This window comes from Nelumbo nucifera, chromosome 3, assembly GCF_055504915.1.
Source record: "Nelumbo nucifera cultivar China Antique chromosome 3, China Antique-T2T, whole genome shotgun sequence".
Classification (NCBI taxonomy): Eukaryota; Viridiplantae; Streptophyta; class Magnoliopsida; order Proteales; family Nelumbonaceae; genus Nelumbo; species Nelumbo nucifera.
In genome coordinates this window covers 88,744,650-88,762,718 of record NC_142651.1, presented here as the reverse complement: position 1 = coordinate 88,762,718, position 18,069 = coordinate 88,744,650, and the positions used below count along the sequence as shown (strand labels likewise).

Genomic DNA, 18,069 nt, shown 5'->3' with positions numbered 1-18,069 from the left:
TGTAGTCTCCGGGGAGGAACCCGGTGAGAGTGCTCCGAAACTCAAGTTAGTATTTTCTCAAAGGCAAGATAAAAAACCAGATGACGCAAAGTTATCACATACCTCCATTCTTGGGGAGAAGAGGGCTTTTTATAACCACTTCGCGCACTCACTCCCAATCTCCTGTCAATTCGGGTATCATTACCTCTGCACTTCTGCCAGTTCGGGTATCATTACCTCTGCACTTCTGCCAGTTCGGGTGTCATCACCTCTGTTGGGGCAAACAACCGCCACTGCTCTCTGTCGGAGCCGTCTCTGTAACTGGAGGTGGCGGTGGCAGGTAGCCGTTGAAGTGCGATTGTCAAGCGTCAGATCCTAAGTCAGTCAGGTGCGCCGCCTCAGGATACAGACTCCTTTGGTGTCAAGTACGGTTGTTCAGTTTGGCGGGCTGGAGACGAAGTGCCAGAGTGGTGTGCGAGGTGAAGTCTTGAGTTCGGATAGAAGTGTGGCCCAAACTGCCGTGGGGTGGGCCAGTTCGGGTTGTTGCCCTTTGCTCCTCGTAAGGCTCGGGATCGAAGGGAGAGTTTGGACTCCTTTTGGGGAGCTCGGACCGCGGGTTCCTCTTCTCGAAGCTCGTGCCTTGAGCGCATTGCCGTGCTGAGCTGTCGCTGTTGCCAGGTCACCCTCAGTTGCTTCCACGTGTTGGGTGGCCAAGAGGTCGGGCCAAATCTTCCTCCATCAATTGCCCCCCACTCCTCACGCTAAGGGTCTTGCCCTAGCGCGGGGAGTTCGCGAGGTGACGGGCGGATTTGACCCGTACTTCAAACCGGCTGACTGATGGCGTGAAGTGTGCATACGTCAGGAGATTTCCGAATTCCTCGAGCGCCAAAAAGTCAGAAAACGTGCCAATCCATCTTTAAATGCTGGGAGACGTGACGGGGGGCGTTATTTCAAATTCAAAAAATGCGCCACTGTTAACTTCAATGCTGGGAGACGTGTGCCAACGCCGCTTCAGTTTCCAAAGACGTGCGGCCAGTCACGTCTCGGTCTTAGGAGGCGTGCGGTCAGCTTGACCGTGAGCCGTTGGATTTGCCTCGATCAGAATCGTCGGTTTTAGGTCACTGTGGGTATAAATAGTGGGGGACCCCCAGTCGCTTTCCATCGCCATTCTCCTACGTTCGCTTCTTGGGCTCGCGTCAACCTTTCATAGTCCGTTAGCTTTTTCCGGGTGAGTCAGTACTTTCTTCCTAGTTTTTCTTTCCTCTCGATGTCTAGCTCGGACAGCTTAGACAACTTCTTGAGGGGGTCAAATGCAGGTTCCACGAACCGAGCTGCATCCCCCGATAGCCTTAGTGAGCCCGAGGTAGAGCTCGAGGAAGAGTTCGAACCTATAGGCCGAGTCGCCTCGGGTAGTTTGGCATCGTCCTCCCATCGAGGTCGGACGTTAGACAAGTTTGGGTCCTCAACCATGACGCCTGAGGGGCTTTACTCCCTTATCACCCAGTTCAACCTGCCCGGGGAGTATACTTACTTTATACCCTCGGGCGACTTCCCTTGGGAACATGGTCCTGACGAGATTGTGATATTCCGGGAGCAACTCATCGTCGGGCTGCGCCTACCTTTCCACCCTCTTATCGTCGAGGTTATGAACCACTTCGGCGTCACCGTCGGTCAGCTCCACCCGAATTCTATCCGCAATTTGGTTGGGACTATCTCCCTCTTTTGCGAACACATTCTGCCTTTGGACCTAGAGATCTTCTCTTCTATTCTCATGCTTAAGAAGCAAGCGGGTCCCCTTCTCGGGCATAGGCGGGCGTACTACTTGTCTCCTCACCCGGGGTTCAAGCTTTTACACGATCTTCCCAACAAGGTCCCGGTGTGGAAACGGGACTACTTCGGGGTACGAAGTGCAACGGGGTGGCCGTTCCAAACCGGGTGGGGGTTGGTTGCCCTTGACCCCAGTGTCACGCTAGATAGGGAGACGGTGAAGGGCCTCCGGGACTGGGCCCGGCTCGGGCTAAAATGCCACCATTATCTGATAGAGGCCAAGCTCATCCAGGCCGGCCTGAGTTCGGGTAGGTTCCTTGCTCAGAGGCTTGCCTTTGTTTTGTTTTCCACTCTTTCCTTTTCCTGATGCCGAGCTCTTTTTGCGGGTGTGATGGACGCAGAAAAGACTCACGGTGGGAACCTGTTCCATGCCATGAAGAGGAGGAAGCGAGTTGCCAAACGGACTCATGCCGAACTGCCCTGAGATGCAGACCCCGAGGTACCGGGCTCTCCACCAATGGATCCGCCCAGGGAGCCCGAGATGGCCCCTCCAATACAAGAAGCGGCAGGGGATCCTTACGCCAAGGCTGCTTATACGCAGGCTGGGCCTTCAGGCTCGGGAGGCCAAGGCGAGTTCAGGAGCGTACTGTCGCCGAGCCATGCTCTTCGAAAAAGCAAGGAGGCCGTTTACCCTGAGGAGGTCGCGGCGTGGGCCGAGCTTCCTTTGAACCACATAGCTGGGCGTGCTGCCTCTTATGCCATGGTGGTAAGCTAGCGACTTCTTGCCGAGCTCCTTGTCATTACCTTTCTCGCTATTACTCTTTTAACTTTGTCGTTATTTTTCTTTTTGGCAGGTGAACTCCTCCATCCATGCCTTAGCGGCCCAAGCGGAAAGGAGCTTGAGGCGGGCAAGAGCTGCCGAAGAGGCTTCCCGCGTTGCCGAAGCGGCTTCTCACGCTGCATAGGCCAGACTGGCGAGGTCTCAGAGAGACACCGAGGCTATGGGAGTGGTGGTGAAGCACATGGCGGACCTGAGGCTGGACTTGCAGCATCAAGTCGAATACCTTCAGAAGGATATTAGGGAGAGGACTGAGATCTTTTCTCAGGGCATCGAGGATGCCAAGAAGAAGGCCGTCGATGACTATATCGCCTCGCCACGCTTTGACGACCTGATGGTGGGCTCGTACAGAAGGGGTTTTAAACTAAGCCGGTGGATGATCAGGAACACGTACCCCGAGCTCGACATCAGCACCATAACCACTTCACGTATTACTCAGGATATGGCCAACACAGCTGATGGTGAACCGGATTCTGAGGACGAGGCAGGACACTCGGGTATCGTTGAAGTGCCTTCCGAGGGTGAGGAAGATGTACCTCCGGGCCTGTGAGCTCGCTTCTGTTGTTTTTCTTTTTTGAATGTACACAGAGTATTCTACAATGAAATGTCCTCCTTTTGGTTAAGTGTTGTTCTATCACCCTCTTTTTTCCGAACTGACTATATGCCTCTAATGATGAAATGCCGAGGTCCTTATCAGCTCGCTGTTAGCACTTTGTCTGAGCTTGGTGTTAGCATTTTGCCTTTGCTTGCCCACGCCGAGGTCCTAGGTAGCGACTTAGTCCACCTCGCTCGGTGATTTATAGGTAGAATCATCTCAAGTTAACGACGTTCCACGCTCGGGGTACTTGTTTGCCTTCTAGTGTTTCGAGCTTGTATGCTCCCCCGAGTGTTCTCTTTACTCGGTAGGGTCCTTCCCAATTAGGTTCAAGTTTGCCCATGCTGGGCTCGGGTGCCATGATCTTACGGAGAACCAGGTCGCCGACGCGGAAGTTCCGCTTTTTTACTCTGGCATTGTAGTACCGAGCTACTCTTTGCTGGTAAGCTACGGTCCGGATGTACGCGAGGTCTCTTACCTCGTCGAGTAGATCGAGGTTGGTACGTAGCTCATCTCCGTTTGTCTGATCGTCGTATGCTTCTAGTCACAGTGTAGGTACTTCGATCTCCGCCGGGATTACCGCTTCAGTGTCGTAGGTGAGGTTAAAGGGGGTCTCTCCCGTGGCAGTTTTTTCTATAGTTCGGTGAGCCCATAGAACACTTGGTAGCTCGTCTGCCTACAACCCTTTAGCTCGGTCTAGTCGCGCTTTCAGCCTGCGGAGGATAGCTCTGTTCATAACTTCTACTTGACCGTTTACCTATGCGCGACCGATGTGAAGTTCTGTTGAATCCCCATATCTTGGCACCATTCCTAAAATTTAATGTCCTCGAACTGCTTGCCATTGTCGGAGATCAGTACCCGAGGTAACCCGAAGCGGCATACTATGTTCTTCCAAAAGAAGTTCTGGACGTTTTGAGCTGTGATTGGCGCGAGAGGTTCGGCTTTTACCCACTTTGTGAAGTAATCCACCGCCACTACTAGGAACTTCCTCCCACCTGTTGCTGGCGGGAATGGTCCTAGTAGGTCGATGCCCCATTGTGCAAAGGGTCACGGACTAGTAAGGTACTTGAGGTCGGCGGCAGGCTAATGGTGGATATTGGCGTGCCTCTAGCACTTGTCGCATTTTCTAACGAGCTCGATGGCCTCTGTCTTCATCGTTTGGCCAGTAGTACCCTTGTCAAAGTGCCTTCTGGGCGAGAGCCTTGCCCCCAAGTGTCCGCCGCACAGACCCTCATGGGTGTCGCGTAGTACGAGCTCGGCCTCGGTAGGTCGCAAGCAACGCAGATAGGGAAGCGTGTAGGATCGTCGGTACAGCCGTCCATCTATTATGACATACTTGGCTCCCTGGCACTACACCCTTCTAGCTGCGTTGCGATTTGCAGGGAGGGTTCCGTGTAGCAGGAAGCTCGCGAGTGGGTCAACCCAGCTCGGCTCTGCTCCAAGGATGGGAGTGATCTCCTCTGGCCCCCTTGAGAATACTAGGCCGAGGTAAGTCCTCTATGTACACGGTTCTCATGGTGTTGTCACTGGTGCTGGCTAGCTGGCCTAGTGTTCTCTGACCTCGGGATCTGCCTAATGAAGTGTGACTAAAAGTTGAGCAGAGCCTCCTTTACCTTTGTTGAGTAGGCGATCATGGTTGGCTCGCGAGCTTCATACTCGTCGGTGACCTGGTTGACAACGAGCTGGGAATCACTGCAGACGACTATGTGCTTCGCTCTTACTTCTTGCGCTAGGGCTAGCCCGGCTATCAATGCCTCGTACTCCGCCTCATTGTTGGATGCCGCGAACTCAAAGCGTAGTGCATATTCCAATTTCGTGCCACCCGGGCCGCATAGGACTATTCTTGCTCCGCTGCCCTATTGGTTCAAGGAGCCATCTACGTGAAGGATCCAAGGCTCCTCATCCCAGTTCGCGTTTGGCCTAACTAGGAGAGATGCCACCCTGGTTGCTACCTCACGGGGTTCGGACTCTATTGGCCAGGGAGCTTCGGGCTCACCCGAACTAGGGATCTCGGGCTAAACCGACCTGGGGACTAAGGAGATGAACGTGCACTCGGCGATGAAATCTGCCAAGGCTTGGGCCTTAATAGCAATTCGTGGCTTATATTGGAGGTCGTACTCGTTGAGCTCGATGGCCCACTTCGTCAGCCGACTGGAAACCTCGGGCTTGAGTAAGACTTGCCTCAGAGGTTTGTCAGTCAAGACGATGACAGTGTGCGCATGGAAATATGGGTGGAGTTTCCGAGTTGCAATTATCAGTGCGTATGCCAACTTTTCTATCTACGGGTATCTCGTCTCAGCTCCCTGCAAAATTTTACTAACATAATAGATGGGTCGCTGGACCCGATCTACTTCTTTTATTAGTACTGAACTGACCACCTCATTGCTTGCCGAGAGGTATGGTTCTAAGACATCGCCCTCCTCGGGCCTGGTTAAGACCGACACACTAGCGAGGTATTTCTTGAGCTCGTCGAATGCGAGCTGGCAGTCAGGGGTCCATTCGAACCCTTTGCCTTTAATTGCCTTAAAGAAAGGCAGACAGCGATCTGCTGACTTGGACATAAAGCGGCCGAGGGCGGCTATGCGGCCATTTAACCTTTGGTCCTCCTTCAATTTTCGGGGCGGTCTCATGTCTATGATTGCCTTAATCTTGTCCGGGTTGTCCTCAATGCCGCGCCGGTTAACGATGTGCCCTAGGAACTTGCCCGAGGTGACACCGAAGATACATTTGTTCGGATTTAGTCTCATGTTGAATTGTCATAGGATTTGAAATACAGAACAGAAATTGTGTATTAATTTGTGCGAGAACTGTGTCTTGATGACCATGTCGTCTACATAGCACTCTATCTTTGTGCCAATTAAGGGGTGAAATAGCTTATTCACAAGCCTTTGGAAGGTTGCCCCAACATTTTTTAATTCGAAGGGCATAACCTTGTAATAGTATAGGCCGAACTCTGTGATGAACGAGGTCTTTTCCTCGTCGGCTGAATCCATTCTGATTTGGTTGTAGCCCGAATAGGCATCTAAGAAGCTCAGCAACTCGTGCCCCAAGGTCGCGTCTACCAAGCAGTCGATTATGGGTAGTGGGAAGCAGTTTTTTGGGCAGGCCCGGTTCAGGTCGGTGTAGTCGACGCACATGCGCCACTTGCCGTTGGCCTTTTTTACCAGAACGGGGTTGGCTACCCAGCTCGGGTAATGGACTTCTCTTATGAAGTCGGCTGCAAGAAGCTTCGCGACCTCCTCGTCGACTACTTTCCATCGCTCCGGGGCTAGGTTGCATTTATTTTGTCTAACGGGCCTAACTTCAGAATCGGTATTAAGTTTGTGAGTTATAAGGTTGGGGTCAATACCGGGCATATCGGCCGTGAACCATGCAAAAATATCTAAATTTTAAAGTAAGAAACTTACCAGTTCGGATCGTAGAGGTTTCTAGAAGGAAGCACTGATGTGTAGCATCCAAGCTGGGTCCGCAGCTGAAGTTGGGATCACGACCATTTCTTCTGTGGGCGCAGCTCGTTCTTCGCCTTGCTCTGTAGGCCGCTCTAGTTCGAGGTCGTCGGCCACCTTGGTTTTTCCCTTCAAGGCGGCAACATAGCATTTGCGGGACTCGAGTTGGTCGCCCCGCGCTACTCCCACACCGAAGTCTGTAGGAAACTTCATTGCCAAGTAGTAGGTGGAGACCACTACTCGTAGGACATGAGTGATTGGCCGCCCTATTATGTCATTGTATGGGGAGGGGGTCGCGACCACCAGGAAATCGTGGTTGAGTCTGACCGCACAAGGCCATGTGTCAACTTCCACAAGTACTGTCACTTTCCCGAGGGGCTTGACTTCCTCTTCGCTGAAGCCCACCAGAGGAGTGTTTGCGGGCTTCAACTTGCTTTTCCGCAACTGAAGCTGGTCAAATGCCGAGTGAAGAGAATGTCCGCCGAGCTGCCTGAATCAACAAGCACGCGCTTGACTTCGAAGTCGTTGATCCTTAGCTTTATCACAAGTGCATCGTCGTGAGGGTAGTGGACCCCTCGCTTATCGTCTTCTGTGAAGAAAATCGGTTCCTCCGTCTTTGGCTTCTTCGGAGGGTTCTACTCTTCTCAAGCAGCTTCGCGAACTGACGCCCGGGCTGCTACCGAAGTACAACCCGCTACTACCGAACCTCCCACTATCACGTGGATGGTTCCCCGAACTAGCCTCTCTTCCGGAGGCTATCTTTGCGACTGCTCGGCCGGCCTGCTGCTGGACTCGGGAGCATCCTTACCGTGCTCCCCTTGCCGACCTGTCTTATTATTATTATTATTATTATGTACAAAATTTCTTAAGTACCTGCGACGGATGAGTTCCTCTATCTCGTCACGGAGATTATTACAATGTTCGGTACTATGACCGTGGTCTCTATGGAAACTGCAGTACAAGTTTTTGTTCCTCTCGTTTGGGTTCCCTTTTAGGCGAGGTGGCCACTTACATACGGGGTGTCTTTGATCGTCATCAAGATCTCAGCCTGCTTCGTGTTCAAGGGTGTGTAGTCTGTCCGACCTGCCATGGGAGCTCAGAACGACTGGCTTGGTTTCGGCGCTCGAGCTGGATCCTTCCGGCTGTCTCCTTGATTGGGGAGTTCTTCTCTCTTTCTTTTTTCAAACCCGCCCCCAGTCCTTTGGTTGATCTCCTCCTCCGTTCGCATGAACTTGTCTGCAAGCTTAAGGAACTCAGCAATGGTGGCGGGCTGGTTGGCCACTATGTGCCACTTGAACTCCTTGTGTGTCACCCCCATCTTGGCCACCGCGAGGTGAATTGCGGGGTCCAGGCGTGGGATCTGTAGGCATGCGTCGTTAAACCGCTTGATGTAGTTACGGATGGGCTCCCCTTCCTTTTGGACCATGCCGAGGAGGCTCTCCTCGGTTCGGGGGCATCGCTTGCTGGTGACGAAGTGTGCGGTGAAGACCTGCACGAACTGGGCTCAGCTCCTTATTGACCCGGGGGCTAGGTTCCTGTACCAGGTGTGAGCCACTCCTCTAAAGGTGGTAGTGAAGGCTACACACATGCAGGACTCGCTGGCCCTAGCCAGGTGCATCTGGGATTGGAAGGCATCGACATGGTCGCTGGGGTCAAAGGACCCATCATACTTGTCGAGTGGGAGGAGTTTGAAGTCTCTGGGCATAGGAACTGCAAGGAGTTCTGATGACAGGGGGGAAGGGACTGAGAGGATAGGGGCAACCTTTACCTCTTCCGAGCTCACTTCTTCTTCACCTCGGAGCTCGGGGAGGATGCGGATTGCGGTTTGGCGGTTTCTCCGGCGGTGCCTCTACTGCTTGGAAGGCCCGACGTTGGCATTGCTCACCTCGGTGTTCTCGAGCTCGATGGGCCTGGACTGCTGGAGGTAGTCCGCGGCTAAGGCGCTGAACCAGTTTTCAGTGTGCAGGGGCCCTCTTGAGAGTGCCGAGGTGATGCTGACTTGATGGATCGGGTTCTTGGTCTGTCGGTGGGTGGCGAGGTGGGGGCAGCCGCTCTCTCTTTCCTGCCGGGGGACGAAGCATGGCTTCTAGAGGGGCTCCGAGCCTAGGAGGCCCGAGCTTGGGAAGCCTCCTGGTGGGGGCGCCCGCCTTGAGGGGAGGGCTTGGCTCGCCTAACGGTGGGGTGCCGAGGTGGGGGTTGCGGCTGACTTTGAGGCAGTTGGGGGAACTGCTGTTGGTAGTGGTATTGGGATACATGGTGCAGCATCTGTTGCTGGTAGATTTGATGTTGTTGAAGCTGCTGCATTTGGTCTTGAATGGCCCGCATGCCATGCACCAAGTCATCGAGCTGGTTCTGGCTAGTTGCCGGGGGAATAATGGTTGGTTCAGCAAAGGTGGTTCCAACAGAGGGAGGAAGGGGGACGTTTATGGCGGGAAGATTCACGGGCGCCACTGTTCGTGGTGCATTTAGGCTAGGGATCCCATCCACCGAAAGGGGGATTATGAATTGTCCGATGCACACCACGAGGACTGGAAGTTGTTCCCCGGTGGCGTTCATCTCCGTGCTACATCCGACATTGCTGGAAGAAGCCATGGGTGTTGGGGTTTATTGGAAAAAAAAAGGTGTTATGAAAGTTTTAGAGGGAGGCTTTTAGAAGCGTTTCCCATAGACGACGCCAATTGATGGAGCGCAATCTGGTCGGTCCTAGTTGTCAATGATCTTGCCTCTGACTAGAGCAAAAGGTGCTTGAAACGGGGAAGAAAGCGAGTAGTCTCCGGGGAGGAACCCGATGAGAGTGCTCCAAAGCTCAAGTTAGTATTTTCTCAAAGGCAAGATAAAAAACCAGATGGCGCAAAGTTATTACATACCTCCATTCTTGGGGGGAAGAGGGCTTTTTATAACCACTTCGCGCACTCACTCCCAATCTCCTGTCAGTTCGGGTATCATTACCTCTGCACTTTTGCCAGTTCGGGTGTCATCACCTCTGCTGGGGCAGACAACCGCCACTGCTCTCTGTCGGAGCCATCTCTGTAACTGGAGGTGGTGGTGGCAGGTGGCCATTGAAGTGCGGCTGTCAAGCGTCAGATCCTAAGTTAGTTAGGTGCGTCGCCTCAGGATACGGACTCCTTCGGTGTCAGGTACGGTTGTTCAGTTCGGCGGCCTGGAGATGAAGTGTCGGAGTGGTGTGCGAGGTGAAGTCTTGAGTTCGGATAGAAGTGTGGCCCAAACTTCCCTGGGGTGGGCCAGTTCGGGTTGTTGCCCTTTGCGCTCCTCGTAAGGCTCGGGGTCAAAGGGAGAGTTCGGGCTCCTTTTGGGGAGCTCGGACCGCGGGTTCCTCTTCTCGGAGCTTGTGCCTTGAGCGCACTGCCGTGCTGAGCTGTCGCTCCTGCCAGGTCACCCTCGGTTGCTTCCACGTGTTGGGTGGCCAATAGGTCAGGCCAAATCTTCCTCCATCACTTTCGATTAGCTTCGTTCGGTTAACCACTGTTCGGTTAGCTTCGTTTTGTTTTTTGTTGATTCCAACTTCCAAGGAAATCTTTTACCATCTCCAGAGTCCCAGATTCCGATTCTAGGAGAGTCTTGTCAGCTCACTGCTTCTATTTTTACCCCTCAACCCCACCCTCCTGAGCCCCGACTTTGAGAGATGAGTATGCTCGACGTCCAGAGCTAAGCACTACCTGGAGGAGTTTCAATGGCCATCGCCAAGATCTCCATGTAAGAGCTTTGTCCGCCTTCCACCTTCAGACCACTTTGATGGAATGCATGGTCTCTATTTTTCCTCATCGAGCACTACCTGGAGGAGGAGGAGGATGAAGGCGGACGAAGCTCTTTCGAAGAAGAAGAAAAGAGAAGGCGGAGGGGATGACCAGAGGTGCAGAAAATAAGGCAGAGGGGATGACAAAGGCAGACAAAGCTCTTTTGTTCTCCTCTTCATCACAACTCTTCTCCAAACTAAGATACAAAAGAAGCAGAAGAGGAAAGAAGAGGAGGAAGAAGGAGGAGGAGGAAGAGGAAAGAGGAGGCCAGTGGGTAGACTTATTCGGTGGTCTCAAAGGGGAAGAAGATGAACTGTCCGATGTTCGTTTTCTATTGCCCAGTCGAGTACAATCGGAACTCTTCCTCTCTTTCTCCTATGGAAATCAAAGACAGAGAGATCGGCTAGGGAGAAGTTGTATTAGTCCTTCTCAACAATCAAAGAGAAAACCTCTTCTTCATTTTTGTAAAATAAAAAAAACAGGTGATAGACGCCTAGACTCCAATAAAGAAGTTGCTTGAGAGTGAGGACGATGGAAGGATTCTCGATCTGAATCCAATTGAACTGCATTGACGCCAAGACTTGATCAAGAAGTTGTTCACCGCACAATTGCCGTGTGACCCCCCAGCTCTATTTCTCAATTTGTTTAATTGGTGCGACAATGTTGTTGATTTGAGGCAAGCTGAAATACCAAACCATCCATTGTTCGCTAGAATTCCCGAATGACTTTGTTTATTAATTGAAAACCCTAGGAGGAAAAAAGAGAAAGAAAAACTCAAAATATGAAATGCGCCTTGATGACTTTGTTTATTTTGAGGTTTCGGAGGAACTTCGGATAGCTTCAATAAGATGAAGAGCACGGTGGAACCCCTCCTCCTTTCAACATGAGCTGATTCTCATGTCCTATTACTCTTTGCTTGGACCCAACAAGAAAAAGAAGGAGAGAGAGAGAGAGGGGAGGGTAAAATTGGGTTTAAAAAAAAATATCACATGTGAATGAGTTTTGACTGAATATTAACAGACCTTAATGGTAAGGGTAGAATTAGTCAATTGTTAGAAAAAGTAAGGATAACATTAGTCAAATTTCAAACAATAAGGGTACACTTAGTTTAATTAGCTAAACCAGGGTAGTTTAAGAAATTTACCTGAAATATAAAAGGGAGAATGACGGTTCAGCCCAGGGTTAGAATTCATAGGCACAAAGTACAGTTGGGGTAGGTGCTATATTGGAATTGATGCCAATTCACAAGCGGGTATGGGTAGGGGTGTAAACGGCATTCGAAAATCCGATTTTGAATTCGATATTCGACATAATCAAGTTAAATTCGGATAATTCAAATATTTGATCGATCGAATTCGAATGTCCTATTCATACCAAATAGTTAATTGGATTCAAATTCGGATATGACCTAATTCAATTCAATAAATATACAAATTTGACCGATTATTTTATTCTTATATATAATATACAAAATATTCTATATAATTTATATATAATAATTAAGTTATATAAATAATTTATATATTTATATACTCTATATTAATAAAATATTTATTTTATATATTTTTTAATTATCAATAATTAATTAATTAAAATCGAATCAAATCGGATATTTAAATATTTAATCGGATTCGAATTCGGATATTAATTTTCAATCAAATATCGAATCAAATTCGGATATCAAGTTTTGTAATCGGATTCGAATTCGGATGTTGTCTGTATTATTCGAATTCGATCCTTTTTTTTTACGTTTTAAATGTTTATAGATATAGATTTGTGGTGTAAATCGGAAAATGCATTAGGCCTGTTCGTATTTTTTCGAATATAAAATTCATTATTCTAGTAAATTTACTAAAATTTCCTTCTTGTCATATTGTGTAAGTACCGCCGACGCGACGTGGCTACATCACGCGCTCGGTGCAATTCCATATTCAGTGAATTATGGCCGCATATAAAACCATTGAGCCAGTTTGGAGGCCGCGTAGCTTAAACGCTGTGACGCTGTGTGACAGTGAGCGATTTCTCTCTGGTTGTTTCAGCTTTCTAAGAGGAGATCCAGGGTTGGAGAAGGAAAAGCAATGGTATTTCCATCTCTTCTTTCTTTGATGCTTCTATTGTTTCTTCTTCATTTTTCCTCAAAAAATTTATTCAATTGGTTTCGATTCATTGAATACTGCTTTCTTTGGTTTAAATAAGACCAAACTTTCTTATTTTTATTCATTGTCTGCTTTAGTTTGAAGTTCTCTCTCCCCACCCGGCGGTATTTTCTTAGTCGGATATTTTAGGGTTTTAATCAATGTTCTTTGTGGCTTCTGTATGATGGCTTGTGTTCAAGCCTGTGGGTTGATTGCTTATCTTTTAAATCGAGCATTAGAATCTCACTAGCCGATTTGAGAGTCTTTTTTCAGGAGTCAGAGCCTGCTTTTGGGCAAGTCTAATTATGCTACTCACTAAATTAACTTAATTACTGTTAAGTGTCAATTGCCTCAGGGCTTATAAACCCATTTGTTCATACTATTATAGGCTCTTCAGGATTCTATTTCTTTTTTTTTTTTTTTTTAATTTGTGTGTGAGGTTGGATCTTGGCATCAAATCTAAAGAACTTTGACGTGGATACCAATGAGTCTTGAAACTTACTGCGGGTATTGATACATCACTTGGTGTTGCTTACCTAAGGCTGATCCCGAATTGGAAGCTATCAGACAAAGAAGAATGCAGGAGTTAATGGCACAACATGGCATTGTAAGTGATAAGTGTCTTTATCTTGTGATTGAATTATTTTACGCCAACTTTATTTTCTTTTCTTCTATGTGAATGAATATAAATTATCTTTATTAAATGACCTTTATTGACAAACAGGGAAATCAGCAGAACTCGGAGCAGCAGAAAGCACAGGAAGAAGCCAAAAGGTTGTTTTCTTATGCACTAAATTGATAGCATGATGCCATGCTTTGTTCTTTCTGCTGTGTTTGGTTGCAGTGCAATTTTATTTGCACTAGTACAAATGTATGGGACTGCAAATGAAAAAAATGCAAATTTTGGTTTAATTTTGTTTTGAAATTTACTTTATTTTGCTTTAGGTCTTATTTTACTTCATTTTTAATGCAACCAAACAAAGTAAGGTAAAATTTGAAACAAAAATAAATCAAATTTTGCAGCCAAATCATGCACTACCATAGTTTTACATCAGTGCAAATGAATTTGCACTGCAACCAAACACAGCCTTCAGGTTTTTGTCATATCTATCAAGGCGACAATTAAGGGGATGGGATTCCCTGCAAGCAAAAATTCTGTAAACACTTTGCAAGCAAGCATGGGAATGCAGCCGCACATTGGGAGCATCTTGCCATGAATTTAACATACATGTATGGGAGATATTCCAAATGTGCGATTGGATGATATGTGCGCAGAGCTTTTGCTTGCTGGAGATCTGGACTCACATTTAAGTGGGCACTTATGTAACACCAAGTGTACAAGGCATTTCCTTTGGGGTGGAGCATTTACATCATGCCGTATTTGCATAATATTTCATGCCTTTTTAGGCAAGGAAAAGGGAAAGGTTGACAAATTATTGTATGTTGTATACTATGTTGTATTTTGTTTGTGCTTTGTGATACATAAAAATCATATAGAAAATATATTAGTATGTTTATTACCTATTTGCTTGAATTCTTGCTGGAGTACTTCCTTTCTCAGCTTCAAGCCTTCAATGTACTATTGCTTTGCCTATTTGTTCAGATTCTTATGAAAATTCATGATTTTAAGTATGCCTTGCTATTTTTCTGAATGGAATTAATTAGATTGTACATGGAATATTCATATATATGATTAGAAATTAGAAGTGATGTTACCTTATGAAATTAATGAAGTAATGTGTCTTTATATGCAAAATTTTTTCCTTATTGGCTTTCTTTTAGTAATTTTCAATACAAAATATTAAGAAATGGAAAATATGACAAACATCAACATTGATTATACCCAATAAATTATCTTAAGAAAAAATCATACGCAATAAATTAAAGGTCTTATTTCTCAAAAGGACTACTGCATAACCTGTGTCTAGGTGGTGCCTAAGGTCTTATTTGTGAAAAGAACTACTGCTTGCCTGGTCTTGTCTTGTCATCTTGATAACAATGGTTGTAGGAGTTTACCTAATGAAAACGTTTTTTTTGGGAAGTTCTAACTAGATTTTTTAACTCTTGTAACTCCAGAGAAGCAGCAGATGAAAGGAGGCAAATGATGCTTAGTCAAATCTTGTCATCTGAAGCACGAGAAAGGCGTGAGTTGAAATTTGTATATAATTAGCAATAGTTCTTGTAAATGGCAACATTTATTTTATTTATTTTTATTACCAGAATTCTAGTCAACTACAAACTGGGACTTCGGTTTAAGTGTGAGTTTGGAATTAATTAAACCGTACATAAAGTCTCTTCAAGCAACTTATGGTGGAAAATAAACCCAAAATGATTTCAATAGGCGTACACTACAGCTCACCTTGTGCTGTGTGCCTCAAGCTTATGGAACCCCTTGTGCTTAGTTACATTTCTTTACAGAGGACTATGGTGGAATTTAAAGGAGTCTCAATAGAGTCCATTTTGAGAGGCTAACAGACACTAAGGCGGTTGCTAGTCTTGAGTCTTTAAATACAGAATGAGGCAGGATAAAAGAAATTTAATGGGTTTTGTTTTGGTAATCCTAGTTCTTCTGGAGTTTGGGAGATCTTTAGGGATCATGCTGGAATTGTTCTGCTTGGATACTTGGTCCAGTCGATAAAGGAATATCCTTAAAGGCTGAACTGTTAACACTCCTCCAAGGCTTAAACCAAGCCTTCTATGGATTAGTTCTATTATTGGCTACTTGAATTATTTTCCATTTTATCCATTGTTTTGATTAGTTTCTAGCATTGGTTTCAAACTTATCTCCCAGCTGTTGTGTTCTTATCTCAAATAGTTGCTCGGATTGCTTTGGTGAAGCCTGAGAAGGCACGTGGAGTTGAGGATGTTCTACTGAGAGCTGCTCAAATGGGTCAGATAGTTGAGAAGGTAAGGAAGGACATACATTTATGTTCTTTGATATATGCCTATTAGCTGCATTTAATCTACCAATAAATTGTTGGAAAACAGTCTAAAGCTTTTCAAATTTCAATTTCTTTTTCTTTCCTTTTTTGCGCATCTATGTTGGGTGGGGATCATTTGACATTTCATTTGTTTGTTTTTGTCTTTATCTTTTAAAATAATATTATTTAAGTCTTTAGGTGTACTTTGTTTTTTATCTGCAAGTGGTTATGGAGATTAGATGAAGAGAACAACCACTTAGGGAGGCAAGTGATTGACAACAAATATGGGAGTTCACTAGTGGGTTGGGGGACAACTTAGCTGTCACATCCATATGTTTACAGCCTGTGGAAAGGGATTATGAAGCTTAAGAGTGAGTTTGCAGGTAATACAGGACGAGGCATGGCCCTGGAGACAAAACCTATTTCTGGATGATTGAATGCTGGAGGAGGCATCAGTTAGTGACCGATGCCTTCATATGATGATTATCCAGCCCTTTTTCATATAGCAGCAAACAAGGAGTCATCGGTTAATGATTGTTATGACTTGGTTGGCTCTCAGATGGTGTGGGGTCCTTTGTTCAGACAGAACATGAATGACTGAGAGCTGGCGGCCTTGGGCTCTTTGTTGGAAAGGTTTAGTGGTTGCCACATTCAACCTGATGTGAAGGATTCTAGAGTATGGTTGGAGGACAAATCTGGGCTTTTCTCTATTAAATCATGTTAACAGGTGTTATCAGGGGTTGATGCTTTGCCAATCCTTTTTGGAGTTGGATTTGGAAAATACAAGTTTCATTCAAAATTACTTTCCTTCTTTGGACTGCATTTTGGGGCTGAGTTCTTACTATTGACCATCTGTTGAATAAAGGGATAGTTATGGTCAATGTTTGCAGCCTCTGCAGATAGGAGCAGGAGCCTGGTAATCACCTCTTCATTCACTGTTTATCACTCATCAGCTTTGGTCCCATTTTCTGCTTTTGTTTGGGAGACAGTGGATTACTCCACCAGACCTTCCTTGTCAAAGTATTTTCAGCTAAAGAGAAGATTCTATGGGGAGAACACTTCCTTCTGCTTTTTGTTGGGCTGTCTGGTAAGAAAGGAAGAAAGGAATAATAGCATATTTTAAGCCAAAGTCTCCTCCCCAGAAATGGTGATCAACAAAATTGAATGGATGATGATGCATTAGGTGGGGTGCTAATGTAGTAATGTGTTACAACATTTTTTCTGGTGTTTTTGAGGAAAGTTTCATGAACTAGTAGAGTAGTATAATTTTTTGAGTCTTAAGGCAGCTGATGTATGCATTAGTGCCTTCTGGAATGTACGACTTTTTGTGGGCTGACACTTTTGAAATCTCTGTATGTCTTTTTATACACGATCTTGAGGGTCCTTCACCCTTTTTACATTAATACAACATACACTTATTACCTGTCAAAAAATGTCATATTATTTGTCTTTACAACTCTGCCAGTGTGAGCTTGTCTTACACTGTCAATCCCAAGCCCGATTAAATGAGGGTTCAGGTTGGCAGCTGTTACTAATACTTTTGTCAAACTCTCATATCCAACCCCATATAGTTGGGATAAGACATGGATGATGATGATGATATTATTTGTTTTTATATTTGTTATGCACTCCAATTGCTATAAGCATCTGTGGTTGCACATGGTAATGTTGAGAGTATGTGAAGTAGAAAAGTTTAATCCATGTACATCTACAAATGTCCATGCATATACTTGATATATATCTAGTTACTGATGTGTCATTAAACATTTTTCTGCTCCTTTTTCCATATGTAGGTAACATATGGATATGGGGTGTTGTATATGCCAAGCTCCAGAAATACTGTTGAGAGATCTGTGCAGACGAAACGTCTGTGCTATCTTTTGCATCAATTAATATTCTTTGCTTTCTTTGCACTAAACAGCTTTTTGAAACTTTTTTAGCTCTCCTAAGTATTTTCTTCATATTCTTATTGAGCAGAGCACTTGACCTGTGAAGTCCAATGTGGAATGGATCTCATAAAAACTGTCCAAAAGTCTATATACAACACATACACCTGCATATTAATGCACATTGTGGATATGAATAAAGATACTCGTGTTGTTGAAACCATATATGGCCTTTATTCTGCAGGTGTCTGAAGAAAGGCTTATATCATTACTGGAACAGATTAACAATCAAACAACAAAGCAAACCAAAGTGACGGTATGCATATATTTTCGGTGGTATTCAATTTGCTTCTCTGTTACAGGACTATTAATTCTTGTCTCTCAACATCGATTCTTCAGATCCAGAGGCGTCGGAGTGTTCTGGAGGACGACGATTAAGACCCATTTGGTGTTTGATGATAGAAAACTCTTTAAATGGTTGTATATTTTTGGTCATTTGGCCAGCATTATTGAGCGTGACTCATTTCAATATACCTTCTGCTACTGGCTTTGCTAGAAATTGAGTGTCTTTTGTTCTGTCGTTTGTGTGCATGAAACCGTATCTGCTGTGTCTTTGATCTGTATTGCACCGGCGATGACATTCTGGCGTACTAGTATGCGTTTGCAGTCATCCCGGGTAAACGGTTTACGTTGTATCTTCAAGCATATCAAAAGGAAAATTGTCCAAAACTCACCATGAGATTTCAG

The 18,069-nt window shown here is 46.1% G+C and overlaps 1 protein-coding gene across 1 annotated transcript; it reads left to right on the top strand.

The window, feature by feature from the left end:
- The first annotated feature begins 12,324 nt into the window (after positions 1-12,324).
- Positions 12,325-17,898, top strand: LOC104587688 (uncharacterized protein C23C4.09c). The gene is made up of 7 exons (XM_010245395.3): positions 12,325-12,461; positions 13,057-13,122; positions 13,240-13,289; positions 14,592-14,659; positions 15,331-15,422; positions 17,567-17,638; positions 17,722-17,898. Exons 1-7 carry the CDS (start codon positions 12,459-12,461, stop codon positions 17,758-17,760), a joined length of 390 nt encoding a protein of 129 aa, XP_010243697.1. The 5' UTR covers positions 12,325-12,458; the 3' UTR covers positions 17,761-17,898.
- Positions 17,899-18,069: the final 171 nt, after the last annotated feature.

Excerpts from the sequence above, each read along its gene's own strand:
- LOC104587688 (XM_010245395.3), top strand. Across the intron at positions 13,123-13,239 it reads TAATGGCACAACATGGCATT|GGAAATCAGCAGAACTCGGA; the intron begins GTAAGTGATAAG and ends ATTGACAAACAG. Across the intron at positions 13,290-14,591 it reads GCACAGGAAGAAGCCAAAAG|AGAAGCAGCAGATGAAAGGA; the intron begins GTTGTTTTCTTA and ends TTGTAACTCCAG.